This window comes from Pantherophis guttatus, chromosome 5, assembly GCF_059756535.1.
Source record: "Pantherophis guttatus breed Tessera chromosome 5, ASM5975653v1, whole genome shotgun sequence".
In the NCBI taxonomy this organism is placed as follows: domain Eukaryota; kingdom Metazoa; phylum Chordata; class Lepidosauria; order Squamata; family Colubridae; genus Pantherophis; species Pantherophis guttatus.
The window spans coordinates 124450552-124469098 of record NC_142067.1 but is presented as its reverse complement, the minus strand read 5'-3'; the positions used below and the strand labels follow the sequence as shown (position 1 = coordinate 124469098).

Sequence of the window (18547 nt, the reverse complement as noted above, 5' to 3'; positions counted from 1 at the left end):
AAGGATTTTTGTAGGATCTGATTTTTTGGGGGAGTACAGATTTATTAACTTACAGTATAGATTTATTTACTCACTTAGTGTTGTGGCCCGTCAGCGGCCTGTGCAGATTGTAGCTGATTCCGACAACAAGGAGGCTGGTGTGGTGCTGCACCAGCAGCCTGTTCAGCTGGCGCTCAAGTCAGACAGCGAGGAGGCTGAAGAGGATGTGGTGCCAGAGGCAGGGATTCAGCCAGGGCCTTCAAAACCTCCAGAGGCTCCTTTAAGTGAAGAGGACAAAGAGGAGGAGCCTCTTCTCAATGGACGGGCGCGCAGAGCTGCCAAAAGGCAGGAGTGGCTCCTCAGGAGGAGGTCTCCTTGAGAGTAAGGCTTGGGGCTAATTGGCCACTCCCTTAGCCTATTTAAGGAGTAATTTTATTTATTTATTTTATTTTTATTTTATTTTATTTATATACTGCCCTTCTCCCGAAGAACACAGGGCGGTGAACAGCCATAATAAAAACAATGTACAAAATAGAATTTAAAAGCAGATTAAAATAATTAAATCATAGGCCGAATTTAAAACTCTCATTTTAAATCCAATTTTAAAACCCCATTAAAACCAAATTAAAATCATTTATCCCATCAGAGCGGCTTGCTGGAATAACAGGGTCTTCACTGCACGACGGAAGGCACGGAGGTTGGGGATCCTTCGTATGTCCGGGGGTAATTCATTCCAGAGGGCAGGGCCCCCCACAGAGAAGGCTTTCCCCCTGGGGGTCGCCAGTCTACATTGTTTGGCTGACGGCACCCTGAGGAAGCCCTCTCTGTGTGAGCGTACCGGTCGGTGGGAGGCAATCGGTGGCAGAATGCAGTCTTGTAGCTAGCCAGGTCCTAAGCCATGGAGCGCTTTAAAGATGGTAACCAACACCTTGAAGCGCACCCGGAAGACCACCGAGAGTCAGTGCAGCTCGCGCAGGAGGGGTGTTACATGGGAGCGACGGGTCGCCCCCATTATTACTCGCGCGGCCGTATTCTGGACCAGTTGGAGCCTCCAGGTGCTCCTCAAGGGGAGCCCCATGTAGAGAGCGTTACAATAGTCCAGACGGGAAGTGACGAAGCGTGAGTGACTGTGCGCAAGGTGTCCCTATCCAGAAAGGGGCGCAACTGGGAAATCAGGCGAACCTGATAAAAAGCCCCCCTGGCCAAGGCCATCATATGATCATCCAAAGACAGCCCCTGAGTCCAGGAGGACGCCCAAGTTGCGAGCCCTCTCTGAGGGGGGTAAGAACTCATCCCCAATAGTCAGCGATGGTGTGAGCTGGCTATATCGGGACGCTGGAAACCACAGCCACTCAGTCTTGGAGGGGTTGAGTCTGAGCCTGTTCCTCCCCATCCAGATCCGCACGGCCTCCAGGCAACGGGACATCACGTCAAGGGCATCATTGGGGTGGCCTGGGGTTGAAATGTACAACTGTGTGTCATCGGCATACAGTTGACACTTCACCCCAAAGCCACAGATGATCTCGCCCAGCGGCTTCACATAAATGTTGAACAGGAGGGGTGAGAGAACCGATCCCTGCGGAACCCCACAAGTGAGGAACCTCGAGGTCAACCTCTGCCCTCCCGTCAACACAGACTGTGTACGGTCAGAGAGGAAGGAGGAGAACCACCATAAAACGGTGCCCCCCACTCCCAACCCCTCTAGCCGACGCAGCATGATACCATGGTCGATGGTATCAAAAGCCGCTGAGAGGTCTAGGAGGACCAGAACAGAAGAGCAGCAACCCCTGTCCCGAGTCCTCCAGAGATCATCAACCAATACGATCAATGCCGTTTCCGTGCTGTAACCTGTCTTGAAGCCCGGCTGGCACAGATCTAGATAGACAGCTTCATCCAGGAATTGAGGAAGTTGCCTCGCCACCACACTCTCGGCAACCTTCGCCACGAAGCGAAGGGGTGTGTGTGGTTGTGTGAATACTTTAAAAAAAAAAAAGAAATGAGATGAGATGAGAATTCGAAAGAGGAGCTATAATAGATGTGGGGGAAGATAGAAAATATGAAAGGAGGAAGGAAAAAAAAAAATCCGGTCCACCGATTGAAAAATTTGGAAGAGATTGTGGAGAACAGAGGTGCATGTAATTAAGAGCTTAAATTCAAGCCTAATTTGAAGTCTTAATGTTTGAAACGTGCCACATGTTTAGCTGCAAAACCTTTGCTATTTTAAATAATGCTTTTGCATAAAATATCGTCACTAACAAGTTTGTATTAGGAGTTACAGATTTTGGCCCTTATATGTGTAGCTATTCTTCTGATAAATAGCACTTATACACCCTTCCATAGTGCTTCCCAGCACTTTCAGAATAGTTTACAAATTCAAGCCTCTTGCCTCCAACAATCTGGGTCCTCATTTTACCAGCCTCAGAAGGATGGAAGGCTGAGTCAACCTTGAGCCGGTCAGGATCGAACTCCTAACTGTGGGCAGAGTTAGCCTGCAAATACTGCATTCTAACTATTTTCCATTTATAATACTATTTCCATTCAAAATGCTGTTTTCCATTTACCTGTTTTCCATTTTAAGTAGAATTTCAGATTAAATGGGCTCTGTACTGTGCTTTGAGGTGTACTTTAATGGCATAGGTCTTAACTGTATTTTTTAAGGAAATGTAAAATAATGATTTTTAAATGCTTTACAACATAGACTCGGTTTCTTTCCCCTGTCTAACTAGGCTGTGTGGCTTATCTTTAGGAAAAGGAAAGGGGAGAGGCCGAATAAGACCTGAAGATGAGGAAGAACTTGGAAACGCGAGGCCATCTGCTCCAAGCACTTTGTTTGACTTTCTCGAGTCAAAAATGGGTACTCTCACGGTAGAAGGTAGGTAGGAAAATCAGGAGTTGCCTGGTTTCGTCTTTTATGAAAACCTACTTGTACAAAATTGCATGTGGGTTGTTGCTCTTTCATTAAATAACACGGCTGTTCTGATCCAGCTCCCCAAACACGACAAACCCTCTGAAGTTAACTCAGAGATTCCTTTATTAGGAGCGTCAGCAGCCCCGGAAAAAAGTTTCTCAATGCAAGCTAACAAGTCCATCCGGCCGGGAGATGAATAATTGTCTGCCACATCTATTCATCTCCCCACCACCCCGGCCGCCTTTTATCCCATCGCTAGCAATGGTGGCTCTTCCGTCCCAAGGACTGGCCCATAGATTTCCACTACTCTCCTCTCCTCTGCCTTCTGCGCATCTGTGCGTCAGGCACTGGACCCAGCTGTTCCTCTTCCTCATCAGCCACATGTAGACCTGGTGGCTGTTGACTCTCCATCTGAGAGCTGACGGATGGCCCAGGCTCTGCCTCTGTTTCTCTCTCTGTCAGCTCCATTCCCTCTTCCCCCTCAGAGTTCTCAGGTTGCCTTGATGCTGACCTTGACTCCCAGGCCTCCTCCTCCTCTGATTTGGCTGTTAGAGAGGCCGGCGGCTGACAGACCACAACAACAGTTTTGTATTTAGGGCAAATATTTAATCACACAACAGAGCAGCACGGTTTTCTAGAGGTGGAGATCTCCTCACAATCAGGAGGCTGTGAGTTTGCTCCTAGGGTAGTGACAGATACTTTTCTCTCTGGGTGCAATGAATTATTGTCTGCTGCGAACTCCACATAGGCGTCAGGAAGGGCATCCGGCCAGTAAAGGCTGGAGCTCCGTTCAGTCGGCCCGACCCCACCCCACTGCAAGAAGTTACAGGGTCGTTAAATGAAAAGGAAATAATCACACAACAAAACCCATTTGCAATCCACGGGAAGGGGAAGAAGGGAAGGATCAAACAAATGCAGAGATTTTACTTCTTTTGTTGCTGGAAAAAGGGTGTGCATGTTTTTCCAAGCATCTGCCTTGACTGTTGAACTTTTCCCAATTGGAGAGAATGTTGAATCCTTGACACGTCAAAACCAGTAAAGGAAGATAGCACCAGATAAATATCAGGAAAGGGGAACTCCCAAGTCATTGTTAACGAGGGCAAAATGACCTTTATACAATTGTATAAACTATTGTATCTTTTCTGCACAAAAGAGAGTTAAAAAGAACAATGCTAAAAAGCACTCAAGAGTCTTACCAAAGAACAAACAACAGATTAGCAGCTGGTGAAACCAACACTGCTCAAAGTTGTGAATTACATCCCACCCATTAATAACCACTTAAACCAGGGGTGTCAAACTCAAGGTCTGTGGGCCGAATTCGGCCCACGGGGTGCTTAGATCTGGCCCGCGGGGCTGTCCTGGAAACAGCAAAGGACTGGCCCACGGTGCCTCTGCCAGTGAAAACAGACCTCGGGAGGGCTGCATCCGGGCCCTATTTTCACTGGCAGAGGGCTACAGGAGGCCGTTGCGCCCGAAAACGAGTCCCAGGGGGCCCACGTGCACCCCCCTCCAAGTTTGCTGGCAAGAGGGCTAGCAAAACAAACTAATAACAAAACTAAAGGAGAAATGTTTCCCCTTTTGCATTTGAGCATGCAAGAAGGGACAGGAAAGGAAAAGAGGAAAGACAAAGAAGGAAAGATGGGAAGAGAGCAAGGAAGGAAAAATAAGGAAAGAGGGGAAGGAAGAAGAAAGAAGGAAGAGAGAAGGAAAAGGAAGGAAGGAGATTATAATGAGAGTGTGGGAGAGTCTGAGGGAAGTCCTGCCTTAGCACTTGGCCACCACAGGTCCCCCCCCCCCCGGACACGAGTGATGTCAAGCTGGCTCGGGGGGCCCACTGTGGCCCCCCGAGGTCAAACACAAACCTGATGTGGCCCTGAATAAAATCGAGTTTGACACCCATGACTTAAACTGTGCCAGAAATTTTTGAAGCGTTAGAAAACTTAGGCAGCCCCTAGGAGGTTGTCACAAAATGCCTTCTAAATGGACATTGCATCATGGGTTAATTCTTCTAGAAGGTGATAAACAGTTTATTTTTAGAACAAGATTACATTTTTTTTCTTTTTTTTTCCTTTAGATTATTCCTTACCCAATGATCCATTAGCCGAAAATTCTCAAAAGGCCAATTTTTTGCTGGATATAGTTGTAACAAAACGAAATTTGACGTTTTAAATCAAGGCATCTTATTTTATTTTATTTTATTTTATTCTATATAGCCCAGACAGTCCATTGGCCATTATGGTAAAAAGTGGAAGAAAATGGCTTGGAAAATGCTTTAGCATTTGCCTTAATTGCAAGTCAGGAAACCTTTTGTCTTCAGTTAGGTGGTTTCAAGTTGACAAGCCTTCTTTTCCTTTTAAACTGTCATTCAATCATTTTATTCATTTCCTCGCCTGCGAATTTGTGACCTTGAAATAATCACGCCAAACCAATTTTTCTCCCTTTAAAGGAAGCCTTAGAAATTCACTAGGAAGGATACATTAGCCTGAGATGATTAACACAATTTAAATTTATTTAATGGATGGTGGTTTTCAAAATCCCAGGTTATTGTCAGTCAAATTATCTGACGTGATGGAGTATCAGAATTGCACCAACGTAATTGCAACAAATGCTTCTTGCTCTCTTCATTTTGTCCTACTATTGACGTCTTCTGCTAACTTCTGCTAAGTCTCCTCTTTGAATAAAAATTAAGATAATTACTACCTTGATCATTTGGCCACACAAAAGAAAATTTGATGGGAAGATTTGACATGCCCAGCTAGCAAAAACAGATCTTCAAATCCACTTTCTTCCATTTCTCTTTTATGTAATAAAAGCTCTTTTTTCCCCCCACTTCCCAAATGAAAAAGTAACCCTGTTCTGTCCCCCCACCTCACATAGGCAGACAGACGAGCAAAAGACGTCTACAGTAATTTATTTCCACAAGCCGACCTGAATCCCTTTGGCAGATGCAAATTCTGGCAGCTACTTTCCGAATGCCTGCCAAGTTTCTTATCACCTCTAGAAACAGGAATCAACGTATCTGTAGTCCGTTGCTGGGGCAACCAAGAGTTCAAAGAGTAGTCAGAAGTCATTCACAAAGTCCAAGCCTTAATTCCGAACAATATCCCATCCGAAGCTCACGATATGCAGTTTTTGTCCGTCACAGAGCCTGCAGAGCAACCCCACCCACTTTTCTCCCCTGTGGGGCGTGGCTCAGTGACTCGGCAATCTCTGGCCCTTCCCCACCTCTTCCTTTGCTGTGCACGCCTCTCCCTCCAACGCTGCCTGGGATCAATCCAAGATTGATCTTCATCGCCCCCTATTAGTGGGTGCCCCGACATGCTTTCCTCCTGGCCTTCAGCTGGAACCTGAGGCGTTGCCAGGAAGGAGGGTCCTGGAGAGGGAGGCCTTGTCAGTTCCTCCCCATCACTTTCAGAGTCATCTTCCTCCGTGAGGACAGGCTCGGGAGCCGGAGTCACAACAAACCCTTTTGGTTTTCCACATGATTGGAGGAGAGATTTATGACTCCTCCTACTTTTTTGGAATAGCAATAGCACTTAGACTTATATACCGCTTTACAGAGCGGTTTACAGAGTCAGCTCAACCCCCCCCCAAGCTCCTTCCACTTTTGGCACATGATGGCATGGTGGGCCTGGTAGGCCAGTTTTTCGTCCACCCCAGGCTCCAGAGCCTTTCTAGGAGCCTGGGGAGGGCAAAAACGGCCTTCCCCACCCCCCAGAGGCCCTCTGGAGGCTGGAAACAGCCCGTTTCCCAACTTCCAGAGGGCCCAGAAGGCCTGAAAATCAGCTGGCTGGCGCGCATGTGCACGCCGAAGATGAGCTAGGGCAATGCTTGTGTGCCCACTGATTGTGTGCCATAGGTTCACTATCACGGGTATAGGGTCTCCTGCTCGAGCAGAGGTTGGACTAGAAAGACCTCCAAGGTTTCTTCCAACTTTATTATTCTATATATCAAACAACCCTATTATCATGCCTGACTTCAATTTGGTTTTCTTCATGGATGGAGGAACATATTGTGGAAAATAAGCCACTAGATCTAAAGTAACTCCTGACTTCATTACAATTTGATAGGGGCTATCAAAACATATATATAGTATTTATTTTGACTTCATGAAACCACTATTTAGATTCAGGTTTTATGTTCGACATGCTTTGACTGACAATTTGATTGTTCTTTTCCAATTTGTCCAGCTACGGACCCCAAAGAATGCAGCACACACAAAGTCCGTACAAACCTTAATTTACTAATTAAAGACTACTAATGAGCTTTCTTAGTAGTTGTTTGAACACAAGTACAATAAATCAGTCTTTTCTGAACAAGGGCTGTTAATTTAACTTCATTAACAGCCGACGAGAATTCAAAGAATAATAACTCAGTTCTGAGGCACAGTATTTCAGATAACTGTAATCTTACTGTGGTTGGCAGAATGCCCAGAAGCAATTTGCAGGAAAACTGATAAGAGAGAAACGAGCCAAATCAAACGTTTTCTGTAATCAAGACACGAAGGAATTTGAACGAAGTTGTTTCCTGCAAATTGCATCAGTTGTCGTCCTTCCTTAAATAGGCTAGGGGAGTGACCAATTAGCCCCAAGCCTTACTCTCGAGGAGACCTCCTCCTGAGGAGCCACTCCTCCCTTTTCACAGCTCTGCGTGCTCGTGCATCGAGAAGAGGCTCCTCCTCTTCGTCCTCTTCACTTATGGGAGCTTCTGGAGGTTCTGAAGACCCTGGCTGAATCCCCGTCTCTGGCACCACATCTCCTCCAGCCTCCTCATTGTCCGACTCGAGTGCCAACTGCACAGGCTGCTGGCACAGCACCACACCAGGTTCCTCGCTGTCAGAATCAGCTACTAACTGCACAGACCGCTGATGGACCATAACAAGTCCAGAATAGATAGATCTCCTAAATCCTGAAGTTCAGCCTTCAGAATTAGCAGCAGCTCTGTTGTTTCAAATTGTATTTTGACTTGCAATCCCATATCTAGCCTGGACACTTTGGTGATTGTTCAACCCCTAGGCTACAGAAAGGAATTAGAGGGCCTGGATAGCTCTGCAGACAAAGGCACTGTAATTTAACACCAGCTATCTGCAATTAAAGTAAGATCGAATCTCGCCAGGCTCAAGGTTGACTCAGCCTTCCATCCTTTCTAAGGTAGGTAAATTGAGGACCCAGTTTGTGGGGGCAATAAGCTGACTTTGTATAAATATACAAAAGGATGAAGGCTATTGCTTAGCGCATTGTAAGCCGCCCTGAGTCTCCGGAGAAGGGCGGCATATAAATCAAATTTAAAAAAAAAAAGAGGGGTAGGTGATAGCTAATTATGAGGATGATATGTCTCAGATATTAAATATTCCCCCAAGAAAAGCTCATGCGGCTATGCAATATACCTTTGGACACTTTTTAAAATCTCCAACCACTTCAGGAATTTATGTTCAGAGCTAATTTTATGGTGCTCGGTTTCATTTTGCTATTCGTTTTACATTTGTTTATTTGGCCCCTCGCTGCTGCTGCTGTTTGAATCTTGGCAGATTCTGATCTGGTGGATTTCACTTGGAAAGGAATCTGTGACAGATTTGGACAGACATACTAAGAATCACTTACACCTTTCCTGCTCACTCTTAACTTCCTGGAAGGCGAATGATAGCTAGAGCCAATCCTCCCAGCCTCTTGTATGGTTCACCTTCACGATTAACCCCTTCACTGTGTGAAACACGGAAAGTATGACGGATTCTGCAGTTCTTCTCCAACCCTGCTAAGATTAGAGAAAAAATTGGCAGAAAACCAATTTTTTCTTGCAAAAGGTAGAAGAAGAAAATAAGAGAGGGAACTGAGGTGAGGTTACCTGATTATGGGTAGAGAGAGAACTGGGGAGATGGAATGAGATTTGGACAGGTTCAGAAAGCTGAGCTAGAAAATAAGGAGGGAAGAAAAGAGAATACACTTGGAGGCAAAGAGGAGAATGGAATGGAATGGAATGGAATGGAATGGAATGGAATGGAATGGAATGGAATGGAATGGAATAGAATGGAATGGAATGGAATGGAATGGAATAGAATAGAATAGAATAGAATAGAATAGAATAGAATAGAATAGAATAGAATAGAATAGAATAGAATAGAATAGAATAGAATAGAATTCTTTATTGGCCAAGTGTGATTGGACATACAAGGAATTTGTCTTGTGCATATGCTCTCAGTGTATATAAAAAGACAAGATACACTCCTCAAGAATCATAAGGTACAACACTTAGTGATAGTCATAGGGTACAAATAAGCAATCAAATTGGGTGAAATCCAGCAGGTTCTGGAGAACAGGTAGCAGAAATTTTGAGCAATTCAGAGAACCAGTAGTGGAAATTTTGAGCAATTCGGAGAACCGGTAGCGGAAATTATGAGTAGTTCGGAGAACCAGCAAATACCACCTCTAGCTGGCCCGAGAGTGGGGTGGGAATGGAGATTTTGCAATATCCTTCCCCCAGGGGTAGGGAGGGAATGGGGATTTTGCAGTATCCTTCCCCTGGAGTGGGATGGGAATGGAGATTTTGCAGTATCCTTCCCCTGCCACGCCCACCAAGCCACAGCCACAGAACTGGTAATAAAAAAATTTGGATTTCACCACTGAATCAAATCATACTAGGAAATAATCAATATAAATCGTAAGGATACAAGCAGCAAAGTTACAGTCATGAAGTCATAAGTGGAAGGAGATGGGTGATAGGAACAATGAGAAGATTAATAGTAATGCAGACTTAGTGAATAGTTTGACAGTGTTGAGGGAATGATTTGTTTAGCAAAGTGATGGCGTTCGGGAAAAAATTTCATGTGTCATTGTTCTGGTGTGCAGTGCTCTATAGCGTCGTTTTGAGGGTAGGAGTTGCAACAGTTTATGTCCAGGATGCGAGGGATCTGTAAATATTTTCACAGCCCTCTTTTTGACTCCTGCAGTATACAGGTCCTCAATGGAAGGCAGGTTGGTAGCCATTGTTTTTTCTACAGTTCTAATTATCCTCTGCAGTCTGTGTCTGTCTTGTTGGGTTGCAGAACCAAACCAGACAGTTATAGAGGTGCAGATGACAGACTCAATAATTCTTCTGTAGAACTGGATCAGCAGCTCCTTGGTCTCTTTCTGAGTTGGCGAGTTCTGAGTTGGCGCAGAAAGAACATTCTTTGTTGTGCTATAGTGTTATAGATGAGGAAAAGAAGAAAATGTTTAATGCAAATTTACGGTGGAGTAGGGAGAACATCCAATAAGGAATGAATAGCAGGAAGAAGCATGAAAATTTAAATATACCTGTCACGGTGCAGACATGGTATCTTCTGTTCTAGCCAATGATTTACCCCAGTTAAGAAATAATTTTTTGTCTTTCTTGTGTTCCTATTGAACAGGTGTTCCCAACTGGGGTGCGAAACGATGTTCCAGGGGGTGCAAAAACTTGGGTTTAGAAGTTTTAAAAATTATAGTGTATATGCATAATTATATGCATATAATTATTTATTTTTGTAAGGGGTGCGAGAATATATATCAGAAGCGTTCTAGGGGTGTGGGATATAGAAAAGGTTGAGACCCTTGTTGTTGAATAGCGGCAGGATTTTGAAAGCTTGCCCTCTTGTTTGTGAAATAAATGTCAAAAATTAGTTGTGTCAGAAGGTGTGTCTTCTTTTGCAGAACCAAAGGCACGGGTGGCATTGCAGCATCACGGACACCAGAGAGTGCCCAACGCTGAGCAGAACGGCGTAAAAATACATAACCATCCAAGATACGTGTCTCGAAACGAACCCCGGCAGCCGAGGAACGAGAAGCCGCCGCGCTTTCAAAGAGATAGTCAAAACTCGAGACACCACACGGACGGAAGCGGATTGCCGAGGACCAGGCCTTCCGAAAGGCAGAATTCCCTGGGCCCTGATCAGTGGTCCGAAGAGAAAAATAAGTGCGATAGACTTTACCCACGGAAAGATTTTGGATACCCTACGGCCGGTCATTCGGAGGACCTTCCTTTCAAGAGGAGGGAGCCCCCCGTGCAAAACAGGCCGGGAAAAATCGGGTCGCTCATGGAAATGAAAGAGAACTCTGCCGGCCACGATCCGACCGACAACAACAACCAGAAACAAGGAAGTCAGATACATCACCCCAACAATTTCTGCGATAGGAAAACGTTGATCCTAGCGAATGATTCGTATACCGGCTTAAAAAACGAGCAGCCGTTCGGTATGTCCGTAGACTATCCGAATCCGGTTAGGACTGATCCCTTTTGTTCCGTACCCAATGGCGATTTGGAACATTTCCCCAAAGGGAGGCGGGTCGGACCTATTAAAATGCCTCCCCAAAACATGGCCATGCCCTTTGATGTCAAAATGTACTATGATTCCGGTCCCAAAAAGCGATCTGGGCCCATCAAGCCGGAAAAAACGTTGGAGCCACCTGTTTCGGGAGAATACGAGAAAAGTTGGCAACCGGGCGATGAATGTTTCGCTCTTTATTGGGAAGACAACAAGGTATGCTTTTTGTTCCAAGCCAAAGCTAATGTCGTCTTTTTTTTTTTTTTTTGTAAAGTTATAAAGTTGAACCGGGGGAAAAGGGACACTTAGTTGTGTCAGAAGATTACAAAAGGGGATTATTAGTATGTGCCCCGGGACACTGCAACCGTCACAAGTACATGCCAGTTGCCAAGCGTTTGAATTTTTGATCACGTGACCATGGAGAGGTTGCAACGGTCGTATGTGTAAAAACTGGTAAAGGTCGCTTTTTTCAGTGCCATTGGAACCTCAGAAAACGGTCACTAAGCAGATGGTTTTAAGTCAAAGGACTATCTGTACAGAATGATTTTTTAAAAAGGCAGCATGGTCTATTCACAGGCTAAATTTTGAAATATACCTGTGTGCCTAAAGGCTCTTTGGGTGCCGATCAAGTGATCTGCCATCCACAGACGTTTGACTGAAGTCACAGATATAACAAAATAAGCTTGTATATCAGGGTGTCAAACTTGATTTCTTCGATGGCTGGATTAGCATTGTAGTTCTCCACGGGCCGGCTTGGGGAGGGGGTAGACAAGACGGACACCACCTGCAGCACCCTGCTGGCCTAAAGGAGCATGGGGGACTGTGCGAGTCCCTCCGTGCCCCATTTTCGGCTTGGACGGCCTCCTGCACTACCCTGCCGGCCAAAACGGGGCATAGAGGGGGGGCTCGTACGGTCCCCCCATGCCCCATTTTGGCCGGCAGAGTGCTTCAAGAGGCCATCCAGGATGAAAATGGGGCACGGGGGTCTGCACGCGGCCCCCTCCTCCCGTGCCCCATTTTGGCTGCCAGAGGCACTGCGAGCCAGTCCTTTGCTATTTCCAGGCTGGGTCCATGGGCCAGATTTAAGCACCCCGCAGGCCAGATCTGGCCCGTGGGCCTTGAGTTTGACACCCCCGTTGTATATCATGTTTTTTTTGTAAGGTTATAAAGTTGAATTGGGGTCAAGGGACATTAGCTTTGTAGTAAAACCTGTCCTATCCTCTTCTGCCCTATAAAAACAAATCAGCTCTTTGAAGCTAGCATATGCAGAAGTATTTTTGTGAGCCACGGAGTTCACATTGGTAGCTGCAGACAATCCCGCTTAAAAGCTGTTGCGTTCCGGGGATGACAAATTGATTAGTGATAGACTTGTAAAAAGATAGTCGGCCTCTAAAAAGTGATTCACTTCTCAAGGCTTTATGGCCCCGGGTGTCCTTAAGAGATGGAGATAAAACCTTAAGCAAGACAGATGTTTTAGCCCATCTTTCTTTTTAAAACAAGCAATGATACAGATTCCAGGACTTCTAAGAAAGTAATTCGGTACTAACACAGATCAGAAATTGGGATTCTTCTAGGTCCGTGATGGCGAACCTATGGCACGCGTGCCACAGGTGGCATGCGGAGCCATATCAGTGGGGACGCGAGTTCAGTTTCGGCGAACATGCGCGCGCCGGCCAGCTGATTTTCGGGCCTTCTGAGCCCACTGGAAGTCGGCAAGCAGGCTGTTTCCAGCCTCCGGACGACCTCCGGGAGTGGGTGGGGAAGGCCGTTTTCGCCCTCCCCAGGCTCCTAGAAAGGCTCTGGAGCCTGGGTAGGGCGAAAAATGGGCCAAAAACGGGGGAAGCACAGGGGGGAGGTCATGCACACATGCACGGGGGCTGGGGGCTTAGAATTATGGGTGTGGGCACACGCGCATGCGACTCCCCCCGCGCTCCCCCCACTTTTGGCACGTGATGGCAAAAAGGTTAGGCATCACTGTTCTAGGTGTTGGTGACAGCTGCAATAAGAAAGGACCCGTAAGCTTATTAAAGATCTTTGTTTTGTCATGCTGGACCTACGTTTTCTAAATTTTTTGACAAAGGGTAGGTTGAGCTTAAAAAACAAGGCAAAGAATCATGCTGAGGCATATCCAACAAAGCTATATAACCGTGATGGCGAACCTATGGCACGCGTGCCGGAAATGGCACACAGACCCATCTCTCCAGGCGCACAAGCCATTGCCTGTTGCTCTTCCAGTTTCCGGCGCGCTGGCCAGCTGGTCTTCACATGCGCGGGGTGCCAGAAACTGAAAGAGCAGCCACCTGGTGCACATGCCAGGAACTTCCGGTTTCTGGCGCGCGCATGTGCACCGGCCAGCTGGTCTTCGCACATGCATGCACACCAGAAACCAGAAGATCAGATGGCTGGTGCACATGCGCGTGCCGGAAACTGGAAGATCATCGGTGCCGACAAGGTTTGCCAACACTGCTATATCACAAAGCAACAAAGATGATTAGGGGGCTGGAGGCTAAAACATGAAGAACGGTTGCAGGAACTGGGTATATCTAGTTTAATGAAAAGAAGGACTAGGGGTGACATGATAGCAGTGTCCAAATATCTCAGGGGCTGCCACAAAGAAGAGGGAGTCAAGCTACTCTCCAAAGCACCTGAGGGCAGGACAAGAAGCAATGGGTGGAAACTCACCAAGGAGAGAAGCAACTTAGAACTAAGGAGAAGTTTCTTGACAATTAGAACAATTAACCAGTGGAACAACTTGCCACCAGAAATTGTGAATGCTCCAACACTGGAAATTTTTAAGAAGATGTTGGATTACCATTTGTCTGAAGTGGTGTAGGGTTTCCTGCCTAAGCAGGGGGTTGGACTAGAAGACCTCCAAAGTCCCTTCCAACCCTTTGTTATAACAGGACTTATTTCCATTTTCAGTAATCAGTTTAACGAACCAAACCAACACCTGGTTACAAAGTGTTTTGCATTGTTTACAGAAAGAAAATGATCCCCTTATCTCATGCTTCATAATGGAACTTGGCTAGACTCCTTCATTAAGCCAAATAGGTTGATTGCTACATCGACTACAATTAGATATATGTTATTTATTCCAAGCCCTCATTCCTTTTCCTGAATCAAGCAGGTCATTTCGGTACGATACTGCAGGCAAAAGGCCTCACAATTTCTGCTTTGAGTTTGCTGCATGTTAGAAATGCACGTTATTGTTCTTCTTGGGAAAGTGGCAGGGTGGATAAAAATCAATGTTTTTTTTTAAAAAAATAAAAAAAATCAGATTTTTTTAATTTAAATCGGATTTTTTTGATTTTTATCGAATTTATTTTAATAAAAAACTTTTGGGGTAAAAATCTATCGTAAGATAGTTTTCTATTTAAGATACATAAATAAATTAGTTTATTCAGTATGAAATGGAGCTTAGTTATGTAGCATATGTAGCATGAGGCTGTATATTCTGCAACACTGGGACTATCAGTGAGTCAACAGTGGGTCAAAGGAGTAGCAGAGATGACAGTTGCTCTTTAAAAATGATTTAAATGTCTGAGAATCTCCATAGACAAGTAATCTTCGACTTACAACAGTTCATTTAGTGACCGTTAGAAACATCACTGGAAAAAAAGTGACTTATAACCGGGGTTTTTTTTGCACTTAATGACAGTTGCAGGGTCATCCCAGGGTGACTTGATCAAAATTCAGATACTTGACTTAATGAAGGAGTCTCGCCAAGTTCCATAGTGAAGCATGTGATAAAGGGACAACTTTCTTTCTGGAAACCATGCAAAACTCTTTGTAACCATGTACTATGTACACTGCAACCGTCATAAATACGAGTCCGTTGCCAAGTATCTGAACGTTGGTCACATGACCACGGGGATGCTGTGACAGTCATAAGGGTGAAACATGGGTCATAAGTCACTTTCTTCGGTGCCGTTGTAACTTCGAACGGTCACCAAGTGAATGTTGTAAGCCGAGGGCTACCTGTAGTGGCTCGGTTTGTTAAACTGATGTTTGAAAAATGGACATCATTCCTGATATAACAGAATAACAGAGTTGGAAGGGACCTTGGAGGTCTTCTAGTCCAGCAACTGGCATGCATTTACGACGCTCGGGAGTGTTCTGTCCCAGTTCGGGATTCCCGAGGATGTTGACACACACCAATGGTCCTTATCAAATTTATTAAGTAGCAAGAATAAACCAAAGTCCGGCAAAGGTTGGCAACCAGCCCAGAAAACAAAATACGATAAGACTTTTCCAAAAATGCTCTGATGATAATTACAAGTTGTTTCCAGCAAGAAACTTACTAACGGCGTGTGACTTAAATAGGCTAAGGGAGTGGCCAATTATCCTCAAGCCCTACTCTAAAGTAGACCTCCTCCTCCTGAGCAGCCACTCCTGCCTTTTGGCAGCCCTGCGTGCTCGAGCATTGAGAAGAGACTCCTCCTCTTCACTCTCTCCACTTGAAGGAGCCTCTGGAGGTTCTGGAGGCCCAGGCTGAGTCTCTGCCTCTGGCACCACATCCTCTTCAGCCTCCTCGCTGTCCGACGCGAGCGCCGGCTGCGCAGGCTGCTGGCGCGACACCACACCAGCCTCCTCATCGTCGGGATCAGCCACGATCTGCGCAGGCCGCTGGCGGGCCACAACAGGGAGTAATCCCAAAGGTGCTTTTTTTCAAGAGGCAGCTGGACTTTCTTTTTTTTTCTTTGAAGTCATTTTGCTTCTCATCCAAGAAGCTTCTTCAGCTCTGACTGCATGGTGGTAAGGGAAGGATTTATACTCCTTGCAAACAGCTGGTCATTTGCATCCTTTTAGAGAGTCGTTTAGGCCACCTGAAGATTTACCTTTGCCGTCAGGATCACCTGAGGTGTGCACATGGGTGTGGAGCCTTCTTGGAACTGTTGAAAGGACTGTGTGGTAGATTGGCGATAGATGATATTGTATCCCTCCCCCTCTGTTGAGAGAGGGCTGCTTAATTTTGACGTAGATGACCCTGAGGACACAGATAAACCTCCAACTGGCCTCAATCACTCTCTAAAAGGATGCAAATGAGCAACTCTCTGCAAGGAGTATAAATCCTTCCATTCCCCACCATCCAGTCAGAGCTGAAGAAGCTTCTTGGATGAGAAGCGAAACGTCTTCAAAGAAAAACCAGAAAGTCCAGTGGCCTCTTGAAAAAGCACCTTTGGGACAATCATGACCCGGAGGACTGAGAATCTCCATAGATCTCCCGGAATCACATGATTCCCTTTTTGCGACCTTCTGACAATCAAATCAGTGGGGGGAAGCCAAATTCACTTAACAACCGTGTTACTAAATTAACGACTGTAGTGTTTCACTTAGCAACAGATCGTCCAATGGGGCAAAATTCACACGGCCAGCATCTCGTTTAGCAAACCAAAATTTTCGGGTTCATTGTAGCGTAAGTCGACGACTACCCGTATCGCTGGGGAAAAACGACACGCTGTGCGTAGATTGTAATTTAGTGGTTGAAATAGGCAATCGCTTGTTTTGTAAAATGTCAAAAAAAATAAATTACATTTCTCCCCCCCCCTTTTCTCCCCCTCCCCAGTTTTATCGGGCAGAAATCGAAGCTCTCCATTCTTCTGGGACAACTGCTGTTGTTAAATTTTGTGACTATGGAAACTATGAAGAAGTGTTATTATGCAACATCAGGCCTGTTCAAGCTGACACCTGGGTACGTGATAATAAATTGTATACAAAGAGATAAAGTACAGTATTTCTTATGAACATGGAAGCCATAAACAGATGACTGATTGCAGAGGGTTTTCGAATAAAAACCTGAAGACAAGAATTCTAAAACTGGTTAAGGTGGTTTTTTTTTTGTTTTTTGTTTTTTTTTAACTGCATCTCCATCTATAACTATGCCTTAAGAAGCATGTAGCCTTAACTTTACCTAATAACGTTTGTAAATTGAGCAATATATTCTTGGCTTTTCAAGCAAATAATGATTGACGATGAAGAAGAAGAATTTAATGGTTTTGAAATGTATTCTGCCAGGCTGTAGTTTCTAATTGATGGGTTTCCCATGTGGTTTGCTTTAATTTAGAAAGCAGAGGAGTTCGCAAAATTTAAACTCCAGAGTTTAAATGTCTTTTCCCTCCCCTAAATGTCCCATGTTCACTGTATGTATGCCTGAGCTTATCATTGTTTCTCTAATTGTATTGTGTTCCTTGGACAAACATTAAAGATATTTGAGGGATGGTCTAGCCATAAGGGTTTAAAAGGCTTTGTGGAACATCCAACATCCCAACACAATGAGTTTCTAGAAGGGTGCCAAATAATAGAAACAGGGGTTATTTTTCTGAAGGGTGGTTAAAAAAACAAACAGAAAGAAAACTTCTCATTCGATTGACATTTTTTCCCTCCCTCCCTCTTCAGTGGGGTTATTGTGTGGCAAGAACAAGAAATTAATGTTCTTTCTCAAAACGTATTTGCGTTTAGCCATTTTTGTTTAGCTCCCATCATTATTCATTATTTCATATTAACGATACACGGAAGACGGAGCATACCAAGTTAGCTTCTATAATTTTTTTTTAAAGTTTGAAAATGCCGCGTTGTATCCCGCATTTTTGACTCTTTAAAATGTTCGCTTGTGTGTTTTACTTCAGAAACCCAAGTTTAATTTTTTTTATATATATAGCTTTTAAACATACTTTGGCACTTACTCGAGGTTTTGCATCTCTCGGTGCCAATTTTCATCGAATGACGAGAGAAATACCGTGATTTCGAGATTAGGGCACAGGCAAGGATAGATACTAAATATCTAGTAGGTTTCTTGAAGAAAAGAAGCAAATCAGCTACCTAATTGAAAGCATCATCAGTTCATCTACAGAAATTTTCAGGGTTACCCGTTGAATGTTTTATAGTCATCATCACGGCCATTGCTTTCATCTCTTGGCGGTAAATTATACGCAATACAAATAGGCCAAGTACATGCAGTCAGGCTTGAAATAAACAAGAGACCGGACTAAGATGAAAGGTTCTCACTGGATTTCATGGGTTTGGGTAGAACGACGAGATTTTAGTTCCTGTATATCTCCGGAACGTTTCTATTGTGGTCTGTCCAATTAAATATTTCCTTTTTCTGAAGTTGGACTTCATTTTTGGAAAGGCGCACCGTTCTGATTTCTTTTGATCCTCTTAAATTCATTTTTGTTAGCAAACCAGCAAAAAAAAAATATTAATAAAATAAATAAGGTTTCTCGAATGATCATTGAACAAGTCTTTTCTATGACTTCTCGCGTCGTGGTGGATAAATAGCAATTCACTTAATAACAGCCAAGTACATGGTGCAGAAGGCAGGAACGAATTAAGCAAGCAAATACATTTTAGTTTGATTAAACCTAAATGAACGGCTACACGAATTC

General features: G+C 44.7%; 1 protein-coding gene across 2 annotated transcripts in view; it reads left to right on the top strand.

The window, feature by feature from the left end:
* Positions 1-18547, top strand: part of TDRD3 (tudor domain containing 3) — a 68674-nt gene that overhangs the window by 32719 nt on the left and 17408 nt on the right. For both annotated transcript variants that reach the window (XM_087895555.1, XM_087895556.1), the window contains exons 10-12: positions 2726-2851; positions 10552-11378; positions 16729-16854. In XM_087895555.1, the coding sequence (XP_087751681.1) occupies positions 2726-2851; positions 10552-11378; positions 16729-16854 (1079 nt within the window). The remainder of the gene's footprint in view (positions 1-2725; positions 2852-10551; positions 11379-16728; positions 16855-18547) is intronic.